The sequence below is a fragment of the Enhydra lutris genome, unplaced genomic scaffold (genome assembly GCF_002288905.1).
Source record: "Enhydra lutris kenyoni isolate GAN:26980312 unplaced genomic scaffold, ASM228890v2 scaffoldscaffold10, whole genome shotgun sequence".
Taxonomy (NCBI): domain Eukaryota; kingdom Metazoa; phylum Chordata; class Mammalia; order Carnivora; family Mustelidae; genus Enhydra; species Enhydra lutris.
This window is the reverse complement of record NW_019154094.1, coordinates 19719181-19738284: the sequence shown is the minus strand read 5'-3', so window position 1 is coordinate 19738284 and position 19104 is coordinate 19719181. Positions and strand designations below refer to the sequence as shown.

At 41.2% G+C, this 19104-nt stretch overlaps 1 protein-coding gene across 4 annotated transcripts in view; it reads left to right on the top strand.

Annotated features, from left to right (window-relative positions):
* Positions 1 to 19104, top strand: part of LOC111144071 (calcium dependent secretion activator) — a 469442-nt gene that overhangs the window by 112293 nt on the left and 338045 nt on the right. For all 4 annotated transcript variants that reach the window (XM_022498167.1, XM_022498166.1, XM_022498164.1 and 1 more), the window contains one exon: positions 9981 to 10313. In XM_022498167.1, coding sequence (XP_022353875.1) covers positions 9981 to 10313 — 333 coding nt within the window. The remainder of the gene's footprint in view (positions 1 to 9980; positions 10314 to 19104) is intronic.

Here is a 19104-nt window from a genome sequence, read left to right as displayed (position 1 = left end):
CTAATGATTCACAGACCTGTACTCCTGAATCAAATAATACATTATGTGTTAATTTTTAAAAAATTTAAAAAAAAACAAAACATGAACTGACAACTGGTTAAATTAAGCCATAATAATAATAATAATGATAATAATATAACAACAATATAGCAACAGCAGCAGCAGCAGCAGCAGCACAAAAACAATAACAACAGCAATAAGTTATTAAAGGAAATAACCAAGCTACGGAAAAGAAGAAAACCCAGCAGCTTAACCCCACAAAGCCAGGCAGCAGGATATAGTGGATACTGCATCACTGGTATGACTCTCCTCCAACCCCATTCCGTTCTTGGGCCATCTCACCCTGAATCTGTGAATCTGATCCCCACAAGGGGAAGTCTTACCAGCTGACCTGAGGTTATAACCCACCCCATGGCGAAGGACGTACTCCCATGACTGACAGTCCCGCTAAGAGTGTGTGCTGTGGCAAAGACGTTCTTAGACTGAGGCACTGTGATTGGAAGGGGAAGGACCATTGGCAGCCATAAGCTGCAGGTGTCCTCACACTGGATGACCGAGCGTATTCAGTCTTTAGGACTGACCTTTTTTTTTTAAATCCAAGTGAAGTAGAAGTCAGTTCATATCTGACTATATTTCTGAAATGAAGCTATATATATTTTCCAATAAGCAAAGCCATTATAACTCCTCAGTGGCTTTAAAACAGATGTTTCCCTAGGAGAAGAGTGACTACCCATGGTAAACTTTGTTCTCGTGGGGAAAGTGGAGCAAGGAAGGAAGTGACAGGGGTCAGAGTGGTTCAGGAGGGTATGTTGTGTCTGCAAGATATGGGGTTGAGTTCTAGCTCCGCTGTGCACTGGCTGTGGGACCACAACCAAGGCTGAGCCTCAGTTACTTTGTACAAGGATCTTCCTGCATGATTGTGGTCAGGATTAAATTACACACACACACACACACACACACACACACACACACTCACACTCACACTCACTCCTTCACCCTATATCTGGCACCTGGAAAGTGCCATCATAAATATATTAGTTTGGAGGGGGAGGAGGTGCTTATTCACATCTGCTGCATAGAAACAGTAGGAGAGAGTTGAAAATTTATAGAATCAATCCACTCCCTACTTTCAAGGCCTGGGTTTAGGGTAGGAGAGGTACAAGGTCAAGGCTGGGGGCCAGGGTAGAGAAATAGGAAATGTATGGAACTGCTTTTGCTGCTAACCTACCACTGCCTACTGCTTCTAAAGTCCCAGATCTCTTCTAAAATTTGCCCCAGGTTCTTTTACTTTTGGTGAAAGGTATCTTTTGAACCCAAAGGTGCATTTTATTTTAGAAACTGACATGCTCCTTGACTCAGTGAAGGTAAAATTTGTAATTTTTCCATGTAGGGAGAGAGAGGTGTTTTAAGTGATTGTAAAGTAAAACATAACATAAAAATGATAAATATGTACTACAGAAATTATAAGAAATAGATGATGTAGAAAATGATTTTAGAAAAAAACCTAAAGCACATGGTTGGTAAAACCACCTATAATCCCGTCACCCCAGACAACCACTACTAAATGTTAGTATGTATCTTTTCAGGTATCTTTAAAGTGTCTATACACATAAAGATAGCTATTTGATTTCTAAATTAGCATTATCAGGAGAATAACAAAAAAATATTACTAACCCACTTGTTTCACTTAGCACAGTAGGTTTCAGTTTCTTTCCTACCCCTGCAAAGTCACAGTTAGGACACTTTCTTATCAGTTTTACTACCTGTACTGTTCTCAATCCAGGGTCATGCTCCTTATCCCCCAACTTCACTGTACCTCTACCATTAGAATTATCTGCTTTGACAATCTATCAGGACATCTTTTGGTGCTAATGAGAAAATATTATCTTTTTTCATGGCTGCATGATATTCTATTTAAAAATAATAGCTAGGTGTAACTACTCTGGAAAGCAGTATGGAGGTTCCTCAAAAAGTTGAAAATAGAGCTACCTTACAACCCAGCAATTGCACTACTGGGTATTTACCCTAAAGATACAAACGTAGTGATCCGAAGGGGCATGTGCACCCGAATGTTTATAGCAGCAATGTCCACAATAGCCAAACTATGGAAAGAACCTAGATATCCATCAGCAGATGAATGGATAAAGAAGATGTGGTATATATACACAATGGAATACTATGCAGCCATCAAAAGAAATGAAATCTTGCCATTTGCGACGACGTGGATGGAACGAGAGGGTATTATGCTTAGCGAAATAAGTCAATCAGAGAAAGACAACTATCATATGATCTCCCTGATATGAGGAAGTGGAGATGCAACCAGTGTGTGGGGGGGGTAGGGGGATAGGAAAAGAATAAATGAAACAAGATGGGATCGGGAGGGAGACAAACCAAAACAGACTCTTAATGTCACAAAACAAACTTGAGGGTGGCCGGGGGGAGGGGTGTAGGGAGAGGGTGGTGGGGTTATGGACATTGGGGAAGGTATGTGCTATGGTGAGTGCTGTGAAGTGTGTAAGCCTGGTGATTCACAGACCTGTACCCCTGGGGCTAATAATACATTATATGTTTATTAAAAAAATAATAAAAATTAAAAATAAAAATAATAGCTGAATTTTATTACATTCAGTAGTAAATGTAATAAGCACCATTACAGACACTATGTTCAGCAATTTTTTTAAATTTAAATTCAATTAACCAACTTATAGTACATCTTTAGTTTCAGATGTAGTGTTCAATAATTATCAGTTGTGTCTAACACTAAGTGCTTATCACATCACATGCTCTCCTTAAGGCCCATCCCCCAATTCTCCCATCCCCCACCTATCTCCCCTCCTGCAACCCTCAGTTTGTTTCCTACAGTTAAGAGTCTCTTATGGTCCCCCCACTCAGCCCTGTGACTTCCCATTCTCTTTTCCCTCCCTTCCCTTATGGTCCTCTGCCCTGTTTCTTATATTTCACATATGAGTGAAACTATATGATAGTTAGAAAGACGATTAGTCTTTCTATGATTGACTTATTTAGCTCAGCATAATACCCTCCAGTTCCATCCTCATCAATGTAAATGGTAAGTATTCATCATCTCTGATGGCTGAGTAATATTCCAGTGTGTGTGTGTGTATAATCATATCTTCTATTTATCTATCAGTGGACATCTCAGCTCTTTCCACACTTTGGCCATTGTGGACGTTACTGCTATGAATATTGGGGTGCTGGTGGGGTAGTGCTATTTTTATAACTTCTTGAGGAACCACCATACTCTTTTCCACAGTGGCTCTACAGCTTGCATTCCCATCAGCAGTGTAAGAGGCTTTCCCTTTCTCTGCATTCTTGCCATTTGTTGTTTCCTGACTTGTTAATTTTAGCCATCCTGACTATATAAGCTGGTATCTTAGTGTGGTTTTGATTTGCATTTCCCTGATGCCAAGTGATATGGAGCATTTTTTCATGTGTCTGTTGGACATTTGTAATGTCTTCTTTGGAGAAGTGTCTGTTCATGTCTTCTCCCCATTTCTTGACTGGATTGTTTGATTTTTGGCTGCTGAGTTTGGTAAGTTCCTTATAGATCTTGGATACTAGCCATTTATCTGATGTCATTTGCAAATATCTTCTCCTGTACGCTGGGAGTTTTAGCTTTGTTGGCTGGTTCTCTTGCTGTGCAAGAACTTTTTTTCTTGGTGAAGTCCCAATAGTTCATCTTTTGCTTTTGTTTCCCTGGCTTTGGAGATGTGTCTAGCAAGAAGTTGCTGCAGCTGAGGTCAAAGAGGTTGCTGCCTGTGTTCTTCAGGATTTTGATGGATTTCTCTCTTACATTTAGGTCTTACATCCATTTTGAGTTTATCTTTGTGTGTGGTATAAGAAAGTGGTCCAGTTTCATTCTTCTACATGTGGCTGTCCCATTTACCCAGTGCCATTTATATGCTCACCAATTGATATGCATTGGTTCAGGGAATCCTCATCCAAATCCTACATAGGAGCGTTGTTAGGATTCCCATTTGAAAGATGGGGTAGCCAGACCCCAGAAAGACTAAGTAAGTTGGTTAGGTGACAAAGCCAGCAACTGGTAGGGTTGGGACTTGAATTCTGGGCTGTCTGATACCAAAGTCTACTCTTCCCATTACCTGTGTACCATTCATTAGCAGCAACCAAGTTGTTGTGGATGTTTTTAACCTTATTTACTCTAACTTCTAGGTATTTTTCTTATTTATGTCAGAATGACATGCTTTTGTAGAGCAGGAAAGGATCAAAAAGTGGGAGCTGGGCCAGCTTTACCCTGTACCCTGTACAATTATTAAATACTGATGTATATGTGTGTGTTCCTAAAACAACCTTGAGGTTGCTTGGCTCTGGCAATGGAGGGAAGGACTGGTGGATGGGGTCAAGTCACTAAATTGACTGCCCTTCACCATTCTGTATTTGTTTGTTTATCTTCCATCTCCCATTATGACCTGTCTGGGAAGCTGGCAAAGCAGCAGGAAGGATTTATGGAAGCACTGCATAGAACTGTGCCTGGGGTTGAAGTCTCTTGCAATAGCCACCAAAAAACAAAGCAGGAAACGGAAACACCAGCTACAGCTCCCACTACAAATGGATTTCCGGGGTGGTTTTAGAGACACCCAAGCACATCGGTACTCAGGTGCCATATTCGCTACAGGGTGAGGCTCGCCCAGACCCTGCTGACACTTCCCCTCTGACAGACCGAAAAGCTAAGACAGATGATGTGCCTGGAAATTAGTTTTCTGCTGCCACTTTCTCTCCCCTTGGCTGCGTTATCTCCTGTTTGGCACTTCATCTTTGTTGTCTCCTCAGTCTCCAGCCTCCTTCCCCATGCTCTTGTCATTCTACTCATCTCCCCTTATTCTAGAGCCTGGCAGTCATATCTTATCTCTGGACAGATGAAGCCCTCTGTTTTTCCAACTCCTTTCAGTTTGATCCTTGTCGAAGAAGGCTGGCTGAATTAATCCCATGTGACAGCAAAGGAGGGTGAGGGTTCCGGAAGTTAAGTGACTAGGTCATGCACTAGTGGTTGAATAGATATTTGTTGAGTAGCTACCCACAAAGAAGGGTCTATGTGAAGCAGACGATGTGTGCAGGATCCACGGGTCACCCAGTCAGTTATGGATGCCAGCTAGGAGCAATCTCCCAGCAACCTCATTTCTTACTCCTATTGTCATGTCCCTTGGAAAACCTAGCCTCCGTCCATTGTTTCAAGAGACTGGTATAATGTGCTTGCTTATTTTCCCTTCACCTTCTTGCTCCCCTCCAGATATAATCTCAATAGGGTCTCTGCTCTGAGACAGCTACTTTGTTCGTGTTGTTCATTCACTCATTCTTAACACAGCACCAACTATGTGCCAGGCACTGTCTTAGGCACTCAGGAAAAGGACTGGGGAAAAAAAAAATAGATGTAACTCCTGCCTTCCTGGGACTTACAGTCTAGCTGGAGCTCAGATATTAACCAAATAGTCACAGAGACAAATGGCAGCTGTGGAAGGGCTTTAGGGGAAAGGAATATGGTGCTAAGAGCTTATAATGGGGGCCAGCTCCAGGTTTGTGGGACACGGATAAGGACAGATGGGAGGAGAGTATAGGTGTTGATCAAATGTTTTAAGTCACTGATGTTCATTAGTGCTGACAACAAAGAATTAACCCCTTTCCATCCCTACCATCATCATAACTCATTGGTGCTCCTGCAAGTGCCCCCTGACCTGGCCTCCTATCTATTCTCTTAGCCTCCTTCAGGTTGGTTTTCCACTTTAAAGCTAGAGAATCTGAACTTGATCATGCCATGTCCCTGCTTAAAACCTTCAGTGGTTTCCCAGTGCTCTTCAGATGAAGACCAATATCCTTCATGTGGCCTCCCATACCTTCAACCATTCGGCTCCTTCCTGCCATTGGTCACACTCCACTCCTCACTGCCACAGACATGATGGCTCTGCCTATTTCCTCAGACGCTCAGGGTCTTTACACATATTGTTCCTTCTCTCTGAAATACCCTTTCTTTTTTTACCTACCCATCATTTACATATCATTTTCCTCCAGGAAAGCTTTCCTTACTCTATACTGGAATAGATTCCTTGCTATAGACACCCATGGTCCCATGTACTTTCCCTTGTAAACTCTTGTCCCAGATTGTAATAGTTCTATGGAATTATTAGGATGATGTCATGGAGGCATGAAGGCTGGATCTGCATCTCTTTGCTTACCACTATATTACTGGCACCTGGCACAGTGCCTTCTACCTAGTGAGTGCCCAAAGAAAGGATGAATGTGATCATGAAGACTATAACTATTACAACCAAAAGGGCAACCTCCGTTTTTTGTCTTTTTTTTTTTTTTTTTTTTTTAGTTCAATTCTCTTCATGTACAACTAAGAAACTGGAGAACCAGAGAGGGGAGGTGACTTATCCAAGGTCATACAGCAAGTTAGTAGTAGAACTGGCCTGGGACCATGATTTATAGCTCCTGCCTCAATACAGAAACTTCCTCTCTTTGCCTTGAAACTTTGATGTTCTTTGAGACCTAGACCTGTAACTGAGATACAATATATCAGGTAGATGGAGAATCTATCTGCATTAAACATTATAGATTTTCAGGAAAATTCTTTATTTCATTAAAGCTTATAAGGCCTGAGGATTTAGTTGAAGCTCTTTTTCTACAATTGATTTTTAAATGAACTCTAAGGTCTCAACTGAATACCAGTTAGTTTCCAGGCACAGAGAAGCAGACCCTCAGCCCTCCTTCTTTTTAAATTAGATCATTAATTTGGCAGTAGATGGAGACCACCTTTCTAACATCTCTCCTCCCTGAGGAAGGCTTTGTGAGGAAACAGGAGGCAATGAGATGTCCCCCAAGCACTACTGTCTCCTGGCTAACAAGGGCATTTCCTGAAATCTGACAGGGGAGTGAACATTTGTTCTGCCTCTGGAAGGATATTTATGTACCTTCTGAAGTGTGGCCAGGACACAGCTCAAAAATGTCAGATGTTTCCTCTTCATGAATATGAAGCAGCAATTTCATCACCTTGTATTACACCCCAGAGCCATGTAGCTTGTGTACACGTCCACATGGTGGGCACTGGAGCAACAGTAAACTGTTCTTAATGGATGGCTTAGTCCCAGGGTGTAGGCAGCACCAGCAAAACAAACAGCGGTTCTCCAGCAGACAGAAGAGGTTCCACACCAGGCAGGCAAGACCCTTAGGGAAGGAAGGAACCAGGGTGAAGGAAAAAAAAAAACAACGTTTGTCATCAGCCAGTTTGAGTTATCAAACTCTGGAGTCTTGGTTTTCAGTCTACAAGATGGACTGAATATGATGCCTACCTTCTTTATTCATTTGCTTTCGAAATGCCAGGCTCTATAGAAGAAGTGGATGACATTGTGGGGAACACGAAGGGCACAGCCCTAATGGAGTTCACATTTCAGGAAGGGAGACATTAAATACATACTTATACCCCGTCCTTGTTCAATTTCAAGTGTGGTGAGTATCCTTGAGAGGATAGAATGAAATATAAATCGTGGTTAACGTGTCAGACCTCATGCCATGTACTTTGCACTTAACAGTAACAACCACGGTGGGGTTCTGGTCCAGGGTGATGATGTGGAAAGACCCTGAGCTCACCTCCTCCACAGGGACAAACCAAATCTGCACTTATTTATGGAGTTCTCCTGAGGAAGAACTGAGGGCTGACTGAATAGCTTCCGTATGACAAAAGCTGAAGAGACCACACAAACCGTAAGCGACAGGGACAGGGTGACTAAAGGGACTTGCACACCCAAAGCTGCCAACTGCAGAAGGGAGAGACCTACTGATGGACCCGGAGGGCACAGGAAAAAAGCCACAGTTTATTTTTTTATTTTTTAAAAGATTTTATTTATTTATTTATTTGACAGAGAGAGAGAGAGAAAGATCACAAGTGGGCAGAGAGGCAGGCAGTGGGGGTGGGGGGAAGCAGGAACCCTGCTGAGCACGGAGCCCAATGGGGGGCTTGATCCCAGGACCCTGAGATCTTGACCTGAGCCAAAGGCAGAAGCTTAACCACCTGAGCCACCCAGGTGCCCCAAAAGCCGCAGTTTAAAAGAGCAATGAGAATACAAAGGGACTCATCCTAGAAAGCCATCAGCTGGCTGGGGAGCTGGTCGAACTCTGGGTCAGAGAGGCTGGTGAGCCGCGGGTTCACACCCCTTACACGTGACAGGAGCAGGGGTCTGGAAGCCATAACACGCTTGTTGCCTCAGCAAGCGCAGGGCCCCTAGCCCACGCCAGCACCATTGGCCCCCCCAAGGTGGCCCCAGTCCTCTGTATACCCGGATATCTCTGGTTGGTGCTCACTAAAGCTCTAGCTGCTGCGACACAGGTACAGAGCACACCAGAACACTCTGCGGCCACACCACTTGGGCTCTGGGCAGCTTGCTCGGGCACCCCAGTGCACAGTGCTCCAGGACCTGGTAGCCCATGGCCGCATCTGCCCCAGCCCCTCCTCCGACCCCCACGAGGGCACCCCCTGTGCGGAATGCTCCAGGAACCCCAGTCCATGCCCGCCTTGGTTCCAGTCACTCAAGGACCTAGGTTTCAGGTCATGCATGCCCTGCATGGAGCAACTCAGCCAGGACCTCACCTCAGCTCTAGTCACCGCACTAGGGCACCCCCTGCAGTGAGCACTCTGAGACACGCTGGCTTGTAAGAGTTGGTGAGATCATGGAGGAAAAGGAATGCTCACGCACTGTTGCGGAGAATGTAAATTGATACCGTCACTTCGGAAAGTAGTGTGGAGTTTCCTCAGAAAATTAAACAGAGAAATACGATATGATCCAGTAAATCCACTACTGGGTATTTACCTGAAGAAAACAAAAACACTAATTCGAAAAGATCTCTGCACCCCTGTGTTCAGTGCAGCATTATTTACAGTAGCCAAGGTATAGAAGCAACTTAAGTGTCCACTGATAGATGAAAGGATAATGAAAATGTGCGCGGGTGTGTGTGTACATGGACACCCTTGAGAATATTACTTAGGCATAAAAAAGAATGAGATCTTGACATTTGCTACAACATGGATGGACCTAGAGAATGTTACTCTAAGTGAAATAAGTCTGATAGAAAAAGACAAATGCTCTATGATTTCACTTACATGTGAAGTCTCAAAAACAGAACAAATGAATAAATAAAAAGCAGAAATGGACCCATAAATACAGAAAACAAACTGTTGGTTCCCAGTGGAGAGGGGGTAGGAGATGGGCAAAAAATAGGTGTAGGGGATTGGGAGATACAGGCTTTCAGTTAGGGAATGAAGAAGTCCTGGGATAAAAAGCAGAGCATAAGGAATATAGTCAATGGTATTATAATAGCATTGTATGCTGACAGATGGTAGCTACACTGTGGTGAGTGTGACATAACATATAAACTTGTTGAGTCACTATGTTATATGCCTGAAACTAATGTAACATTGTACATTGACTATACTTCAATGTAAAAGGTCAAAAAGATAATAATAACCATAATAACAACCCATATGACATCACTATGGGCCACTTGTTAAAGTGATTGTCATATTTGAATCCATTTAATCCTCATTTAAAAGTACCTATGATGTAGAGACTAGTATTATCCCATTTTAGAGATGAAATACTGAGGTACAGAGAGGTTAAATTGATGAGGGAAACAATAACCAATAAGTGGCAGAGAAAGGACCCAAGTTGTTTGAGCACAGAGTCTATGTAGTATATGCTGCCTCTCATATCATTGTTCCAATGTAATCCTTTTAACAACCTGGTAAGTACTATTATTATTTTCATTTTCCAGATATGGACATGTTTTCATTTTCAAAACATGTACATGACTTCTCTGAGTTCACACAACTAGAGGCAGGATGCTGGTCCCTCCCAAGGTGCCCATAATGGCAGTCAGCCCAGCCCTCAGCCCTAGGAAACTGGTATTTCCAGGGCTGAATCCCTAATATATTTCCTGTCCCTGTTCTTGCTCAGGTGTTCCTGAAGAGTGACCGTGTAGCCCGTATGGTGCAGAGTGGGGGCTGCTCCGCCAATGACTCCAGGGAGGTCTTCAAGAAGCACATCGAGAAGAGGGTACGCAGCCTGCCGGAGATTGATGGCCTCAGCAAGGAGACTGTGCTGAGCTCCTGGATGGCCAAGTTTGATGCCATCTACCGTGGAGAAGAGGACCCCAGGAAGCAGCAGGCCCGGATGACAGCCAGTGCAGCCTCTGAGCTGATTCTGAGCAAGGAACAGCTCTATGAGATGTTCCAGAACATTCTTGGGATCAAGAAGTTCGAACATCAGCTCCTGTACAATGCATGCCAGGTAAATTGCCTCTCTCTGGGGCCCGAGCTGTGACTGAGTAGGGTTACTTTATTATTTCTGTGTGCCCTAGGCACTGTTGTCTTCATGGGTCACTTCTTGATTAAAAAAATAATAATAATTAAAATTATATTTTACAACTGCATTGATAAAAATTTACTGTAATCTAGGGAAGAATATGTTCATGTTTATCTCCTGGTTTTAAAAGAAATGAAAACATTTTTGTACACCCCTAAAAGTCTTGTGGACCCAGGCGCTGTATATCTCCTCTCTAATAGGTCAGTCGGTTTTATGATTATGGCCTGACTCCCATGTGTTGTCAAAACTAAAAGATCAAAACAGTTTTTTGTAAAAATGGCTTTGCCTTTAAAATATATGATGCTTACCAGTTGAGCAGTTTTTACTTCCTTAGCTGGGGTGACAAATGGACTTAGTACCCCATCAGAAAGCTTCTAGAAGGTCTGGGTATATCATCCCAGTATATTAGCCACACCATGAATTTCCAAGTGCATTGAGGGGGCTAGCTGAGACTCTGCTTGGGCCCACTCAAAGTGGGCCTGTATTTTCTCTGGATCAGAGATTGTGGGAGTGAGGTGCTCTACATCTTCCTATCCTACCTAACCTTTCCATTATTTATTCAACAAATATTTATTGAGTGAGTGCCTACTTTGCAGTCTTTGCAAATTTTAGGGAGTATCACTAGGAAGCATTTTTAAAATTCCCATTCCCAGGCCCCAAACCTAGAGATTCTGATTCTGCATTTCAGGGCAGGGCTCAGGAATCTGCATTTTAGGCAAGGGCTTCCCTTTCTGGTAGTTTTATTGCCCTTCTCCTTTTGAGAACCATTAACAAAACTCAACTGTGTTCCAATTTCCCTGGGCTAACTCTGCCCCTAAGGTAGGTTAAATTAAGACACTATAGTATATTGGCCAAGTTGTGCCTTGCTGAGAATTAGACAGACCGAGGTAAATCCTAATATGACCTTCACTAGCTTTGTGGCTTTGGGGAGTTAGTTAACCTCCTCACACATGAGCTTGGGATGAAATTGTTGTAAGTATTCAGTGTGGATAAAGCCCAGAGCAACATGGGACACTTTATAAATGGTGGCAGTTAAAATATAGTCAGTCTATCAGAAGAGGCAAAAATTCTACAGAACAGTGCCATAAATGCTTACCATAAGAACTACAAGATTTTGAGGCTTACTTTTTGTCTTCATAGCTACCCTCTAGTTCAAGGCTACCGCAACTCTTAACCTAAATGACCACAGCGTCTACCCAGCTGGTGACCCTGCCTCCTCTCTTGCCCCACAATAACATGCCCACCACACAACAACTAGTGCAAGCTTTTTAAAATATAAATTGGATCATGTCCCTCTTCTGTGTAAGACATTTCAGTAGCTCCTCAACATCCTTAGAGTGACATCTCAACTCCTCACTAAGGCTTGAGGCAATGCGTGAACCACTCTTGTTCATACTCTTTTCCCCACATGCTCACTCACTAGGCTTCTTTCTGTTTTCCCAATGCACCAAACTGGTTCTGGGCCTTTGCATTTGCTCTTCCCTCAGCTAAGAATTCTCTTTGCGAAGACCTTTGCATGAATGCCCCAGCTTAAATGGCAACTTCTCTAAGAGGTCTTCCAAGACCACCCCATCGAAAGTTCTTTCTTGCAGAGTCACTCCATATCCCACCCTTTATCCTATTTTTATCACAGTTTTTACCACTATTTTCCATTCCTTCTTCATCTGTTTTACCTGTTTATCATCTCTCGTGCTCCACTCCTGTCCCTTCATTAGAATGTTAGCCCTGTGAAGGTAGTGACTCATCTTTTGCCTTATTTGTTGATATTTCCATAAAACAGTGGCATGAAACAATTCTTGGCACATACCAGGTGCTCAGGAATTGCCTATTGAGTTAATAAATGGATGATGACAGTTTATTGTAATTGGTAGAGGGGGTCTTGGTATCAACCATGATACCTCAGGAAATTTCTGGATGTTTTACTAAGTAGGAATCTGTTTATCATTTCTTAATACAATATAGACATAACATTCAAAGATATTTCTCACATCCTATTTTCTTCCCAGCCAATTTCAATTCAGAACACTGATTGCCAACCCAAAGGTAGATGTTTTCTTTGATGGGTCAAGAAATATTTTGAAATGACCAGATAAATCTCAATAGGAAATTAAATTTAAATTTTCTTTTTATTTAAAATACTACTACATCCACATGGCGCTTTGAGATTGGGGTGAGCAGGTGGTATTCCCTCCTGTCTCCAGAACGACCTTCTCTACTACAAGAATATGGGTTGTCACATCACCTGCCTGGGTTATGAGTAACGTTCAAAATCACAGAACTAGTTAAGTGTTCCTAAACCTGCTAGCCACAAAATGATTCCAGAGATTAATTTTTCTTCTTACAAACAGCAGCACTATTGGAGTGAATGCATTGCTATGCCATTTCTCATCTTACTGTTTTTAAATTGTTAAATAGGGTTAAGTGGCAGGTAATGCTTTCCTCTAAAAGAGAATTATTTAGACTCATAACCTCAACATGTTTTCCATGAGTTAGAAAAAACATACAATACTCTTGTTGACCTAAATAAAGAGGTAAACTGAGGCAAGCTCGGAGTTGTCAAAAAGATGAGTTTATTTGGGAATAGCAGAGGAATGACAGTTCCAGACATACAAATTATAGCAAGCTACAGGTGAGTCTGTTGAAGGTTTGGAGTAGGCTCTATTTAAATCAGCCTCTCAGTCCTGAAGTTTTGTTTTCCTAAGGACGCATACATGAGATTTTCCATTTTATGTGCTCTGGTTTCATTTTAGATTGAAATTTGTTCACATTTCCCCTTTTTGATCAAGGTCTTTTTCAGAAAACACCTCTGATCAATTATGTCATCCAGATGTTGTTTGCTAATTTTTTTTAAAAAGTTTAATTGGATTGCAGGTTGATTGTATTCTATGGCCCCTGGAGCTTAGGAGGGTAGTCCTTGGGTGTCTTTTCCCATTAAGCTCAGGAGGACCATCCCCAGGTGTCTTGTCCCATGAAGAAGGTAAATGATACAGAGTTTTCACTTGCCTTATTTGAACAACAGGATTGAAAAATGAGTCATCTCAGCTATGTCCCTCTGAAGTAGATAGTTTAGTTTCTACTTGTCAGTTGAATTCCAGGAAAAGCCTTTGAAAGGAAAAGAATATTATTTTGTACATACATTTGGGAATAAGGCATTTGTTTACTAATACCAAACAGTAGAAATTTAATTAAAAAGATTAAACTGAGGGTCAAAAGCCCAGTGATAGCTATTGATTGAAATGCACTTCTCAACCAGCTTCCCCACTTGTCTATATTTAATAGTTCAAAAATGCCCCAAGTTCCAGGATCTTGGCCAACTTCAGCTAGCAAATTGATGTTGTCCTTCATTATTTTTAGTTCTTGTGTTATTTTCCTTGACTTACTGACATAAAAATGAAGTTCTTCTCCAAGTAGGGCATAGGTTCGCCTCTGCTAAGCAGTGAGGAGGTTAAGGTCTCTGCAGTTTTTGTAGGACTACTTCAGCAAGGCTGTCTATTTGAATTTGTTGATATTCCAAAGCTCAGCTAGAAGTACTGAAATTGGTAAACATAACTATAGAAAGATTGTGAGTTGCTTTTTTAAGGTCTGCTACTCCAACCCAAACGAAAAAGGTTCTGGTAAAAGCCTGCCCCAAACCCTTTCTACCTACTGTAGGGTTATATGTAGGCATCCATCCAAAATCATAACCTTCCCAGTTCTGACACACCCTTCTAAGCTGATAGAGGGTACCAGGTTAGGTATATAAGCAGTGGAGGGAAGAGTTTTTCTAATTTCAGTGTCAGAGCTGAGGCCAGTGATCCCAAAACATCATTTCCAATTAGGAGGAAACGTAGAGTTTGTGTTTCTTCCATGTAAAAAGAAATAACCCAATGCCTTTTAAGGCACAGTTGGGTCTCTTTGCCCAGATATTTTTCCCTGGAATAAAAGAGGGTATCTCATGATCAGAAATATAATCATTATAATCATAATCTGATTTATTAACATTGTGGGAATGATTGTGTGAGTACTTTAAATTTCTGTAGATCTGAAGTAACAAGAGAGCTGATCTAGTATAAGGAAGATTTTGGTGGAGAATTAGAGGATTTCTACTGCAAAAGTAAGTTGAATTAAGTTTCCACCATTCCCCAGATTTTTTGTTAAATCCCAATGAAGTACCATTGAGTGGGAGCCCATTAGCTTCCAATTTTCCAGTATTACTAGTTTTCATTGCCCCACTGTAAAGATACATTAATGGAGGCAGTGATATAGTCTTCTGGATTCCAACAGGGAGTGAATTCATGTTCACCTGGACTATATAAAATGGTATAGTAACAAATATTTAGTGGGAGCTATCCTAGAGTTTTGCCATTCCCATCATTATGTTTCTGAAACATAACAAAGATTTTGGGTAAGAGTCCAGAGCTGAGTGAGGGGGTATCCAATTATGAGTATGGAGTGTCCAAAGAAAAGCCATAGTATTTCATGCCAGGCTTCTGAAAGAGAGGACATGTGTGATTTCCAAGGTATCAGAGGAAAATCCTACATCCTTACCAGATAGGTTTTGCCATCCTTTTAAAGATGGTGGCCAGACCAACAATTCACATTCATCAGGAATACTATTTGCTCATGCACAAATCTGACAATCAGTAAGTTTAGCAGAATCAGAGAGGTTTTTTATTAAGGGAGGGATAAAAGGATGTGTTAAAGCTAAAGTAAAGAATGGTAGGAAAACTAGGGAAAGCATAATTGAAAGCATGAATGACATGATTTAACTAAATATAGAGTGAGACAAGGGAGGAAAAAGAAGGAAATTTATGCAGGCCTGGGTAAGTTGTTAAAATAGACAACTTGGGTAAGTTGTCTATTTTAGACATCAGGTGATTCAGTCCCTAGAAATTTTCTGTTTCAGGTCACCATTTGGTGTATAGTCCATTCAGGTTTTGGGGACTTCGTTTATATGCGACACCGGGATCCAGGAGTCTGTTCCTTGAATTTGGCTGCACAGGAGTTAACGATACCTGGGAGGAGCCTTTCCAGCAAGGTTGAAGCAAGTCTTTTTGGAGATGTCCTTTCCAACAGATAAACTCTTCAGGCTGTAGGATGTGATATTGGATGTCTTCATCTCCCAAGAGTGCACTAGGGAAAGATTGTTCTATCAGAGTGTGATTATTTTTTATGGACTTGATCAGGCCCTTGCAAGCGTGAAGTATATCCCCCTTTGTTAGTTGTGGGGCAAAAAAAAAAAAAAAAAAAAAGTGAGGCCTAAGGGTATCAACCATCCTGTAATTATCTCAAAAGGCAAAAAAGTTTATGTGTGCCCGTGGTAGTAAGTCTAAGATTTAGAAGAACCAGTGGTAGTGCTTTGGCCAGAGTACTTTGAGGATTGCAACTAATTTAGCTAAGTCTTAATAAATCCATTTGTACATTTGACCAGTCCTAACGACTGAGGATGCTAAGCACAATGAAAGTGCTACAGAATTGGCCAAACAAAATAGCTTGTCAAGGTCTTTGACCAGCAAAGTGAGTTCTCCAATCACTATGAACTTCAAGGGGGGTTCCACAAGTGGGAATAGTCTTTTCTAATAGAACTTCAGCTACAGAAGAGGTAGTCATCTGTGTACATGGGAAAGCTTCAGTGCAATGTGGAAACATGCAAACCATTACCAGAACATACTTAGATCCATGAGGTAGGGCAATTGTATGAAATCTATTTGCCAGACCTCAAATGGTTCATTGGGTAAATTAAAATCTTGGGGGCAGTATGGATAGACTTCCCTGGATTACATTTAGGATAGAAGCAACCAAGAAAGGTGCTTTCTGTGGCCTTGCCAATGTTTCCCCACCAGTATTGATCTATGAATGTTATTTTATCCGTTGACCGTTGATTTAATTCATGTATGGTGGTTAATAATGGAAATTTTAGATTTTCTGGTAGGAACGGTTTATTATTGGGTCTGAATCAGAGTTTCTTTTCTTCATGATACCAACAGCCTTTAAATCTCCATTTTTGTTTTTCCTATTCAGAGGTCAGTTGTTGTGTTTTCCTGCTTAATTCTCTTAGGTCATCACCAGGGTATATAGTTTTCTGGACCATGACAGGTTTAATCTATGAATCCCAAAAAGCAGCATTTTTTTGTGGAGATATCAGTGAGTAGTTTCCTTTGGCTTCCTGGGAAGCTTAGAGATTTTAATAATAGCTAAAGTTGCTGGCAAGAGCGTAACATACAGCAAAGTTTGGACATAAGGGCCATTTTAAGGAAACCTGGAAGTAAGGAAACCTCATTTCCAAAGCAGTCCAAAATCATGAACTACTGCAAAGGTATATCGATTATCAGTATAGATGTTTGTGATTTTACCTTTAGCAAAAATATATGCTTAAATAAGAGCATATAATTTGGGTTGTCAGGCTAAAGTGGCCAAAAGGAAGGGTGCAATGTCAGTGACTTCAAAAGGAATTGATATCACATATGCAGCACAATATTTACCATTTTCATTTTTCAAATAAGAGCCATCAGTGAATCATGAGAAATCAACATTCATCAAGGAGGCTTCTTATAACTCATCACGAGGGGTTAATATATGATCCATCAAAGTTAAACAGTCATAGCAGGTTTCTTTCATGGAAGAAGGAAGAAGGGTAACACTCTTGAAATTATTACAATGAATGAGGGTGATATGAGAGGTAATTAGTAAAAGAATTTCATAAGAAGTAAGATGGCTTGGGCACCTGGGTGGCTCAGTGGTTTAAGCTGCTGCCTTCGGCTCAGGTTATGATCTCAGGGTCCTGGGATCAAGCCCCACGTCGGGCTCTCTGCTCAGCAGGAAGCCTGCTTCCCTCTCTCTCTCTCTGCCTGCCTCTCTGCCTACTTGTGATCTCTCTCTGTCAAATAAATAAATAAAATCTTAAAAAAAAAAAAAAAAGAAGTAAAATGGCTTGCTGAAAGGTCTTGGATATGAAACGAGTTTAAGAGAACTTCGACAGCATGAGGTGCAAAGACGGTCAAAGAGGATCCCATGACAATTTCTTCAGTGGTCTTTACTAGAAAGGCAGTGGCAGGGACAGCCTCAGGGCATCAGGGGTAAGCAACCTTAGGCCATGAGATCTGATTGTTGGCTCTAATAACCCAAAGGTTGGTAGTAGCCCCTATATTTTGGGCTAAATATTTTGAGGGCATTTCCTTCTTTTTTACATGCAAAAAAAGAAAAAGTGTAACTGATAGTTTGGATTTCCCAGGGTAAGTAGATTTATTGTTTTCCTTCAAAGTTTTAAAAGCCATATAAGCTTGATTTTCCCAGATAATGGGGTCTTGGTTTTTAATGAGACTTAGGGGCTAGATCATTAATGGACAAGTTTAGAATCCGATTCCAACAATCACCAGATATCCCAAGAAAACCTGTAATTGACGTTTGGTTTTAGGCTTTAGGAAGCTCAAGATGCCATGAAGGCTGTCAGGATCTAGGTGTAACCTTTGTTCTGAGATTAAGTGTCCTAAATATCAGATTGAGTTTGAATAAATTGCAGTTTTTCCTTTGAGACTTTATGTCCCTTAATTGCTAAGAGTTTTAACAGTGAATACTGTCTTCTTGTGAGGTTGTTTAGGAGAGTGAGCCAAGAAGTTAAGTCATCTACATGTTGCGGTAAGGTATAGCATTTAGGAAATTTCATATCAACTAGGACAGTTTTTAAAATATTTGAGAAGTAGGGACTTTCAGTGAAATCTCGAGGCATTACTATCCAAGTATATTGTTGTCCTTACCAGGTAAAGGCCAAAGATATTGGTTAGCCTTCTCAACTGGAATACTAAAAAATGCAGCCTATAAATTGATTATGGTGAAAAATTTGCTTTTAGTGGGGATAGATGCCGGTAACTCTGGGGATTAGAAACAACAGAATGATGAGGAATAACAATGTTATTTATCACTCAGAGATCTTGGACAAATTTCCATTCTTAACCATGAGGTTTTCTTATAGATAAAATAGGAATATTAGGGTTGGTGCAAGGGGACAATAAATCCCTGTGCTTTGTAGTCTTCTGTGATAGATATTATGCCCTATAGAGCTTCTTTGTTCATGGGGATATTCGTTGATTCTGGGAAGAGGTTTCACAGGATCAATTTGGATCTTAACTTTGGACACTATGAATTTTACATATGTCCTTGCCAGATTTTGCACATAGAGCAGGGGATACTAAACCTAATAATGGGGTAAGTCTGAAGTTTGATCTTCCCTGATTTGTAAAGTACTTGCAAAAGAAAAAGGGTTTGGATTTTCTTGGAGATTAAATTCAAGGGATTTAAGTTCAGGGGATATTAACTCAAGAGTTTTGTTCTCCCTTTCAAGGAAAGGAAATGGCAATACAATACTTTTCTAGGAAACCTTGTCCTAATAAGTGTTTGGGAGCTGATTCACTGAGGAGAAACAGAAGTTTGTCTTGCAAATGTCCCAAGGAAAAATGTATACATTTAGAAAAAGGAACACACTATGGCTTATTTGAGGCCCCCATTAATTGAATAAATCTATTACTCCAAGGGGGGATCTATTTAATTGTGATGGGGTTGAGCATGGTGTAGCTCTTGTGTCCATTAATATTATGGGAGGTTCATCCCCAATCTGGAGAGTAGTTTCCTCTAGTCTCTTTGATGGTAGAATGAGAAGCAGTCCCAGTGTTTTCTTGGAGGCCCATCAATGCGATGAGTCTGACCCTTGGCTTGGAAAGCTGTTAACTGAATCTTTTTTATG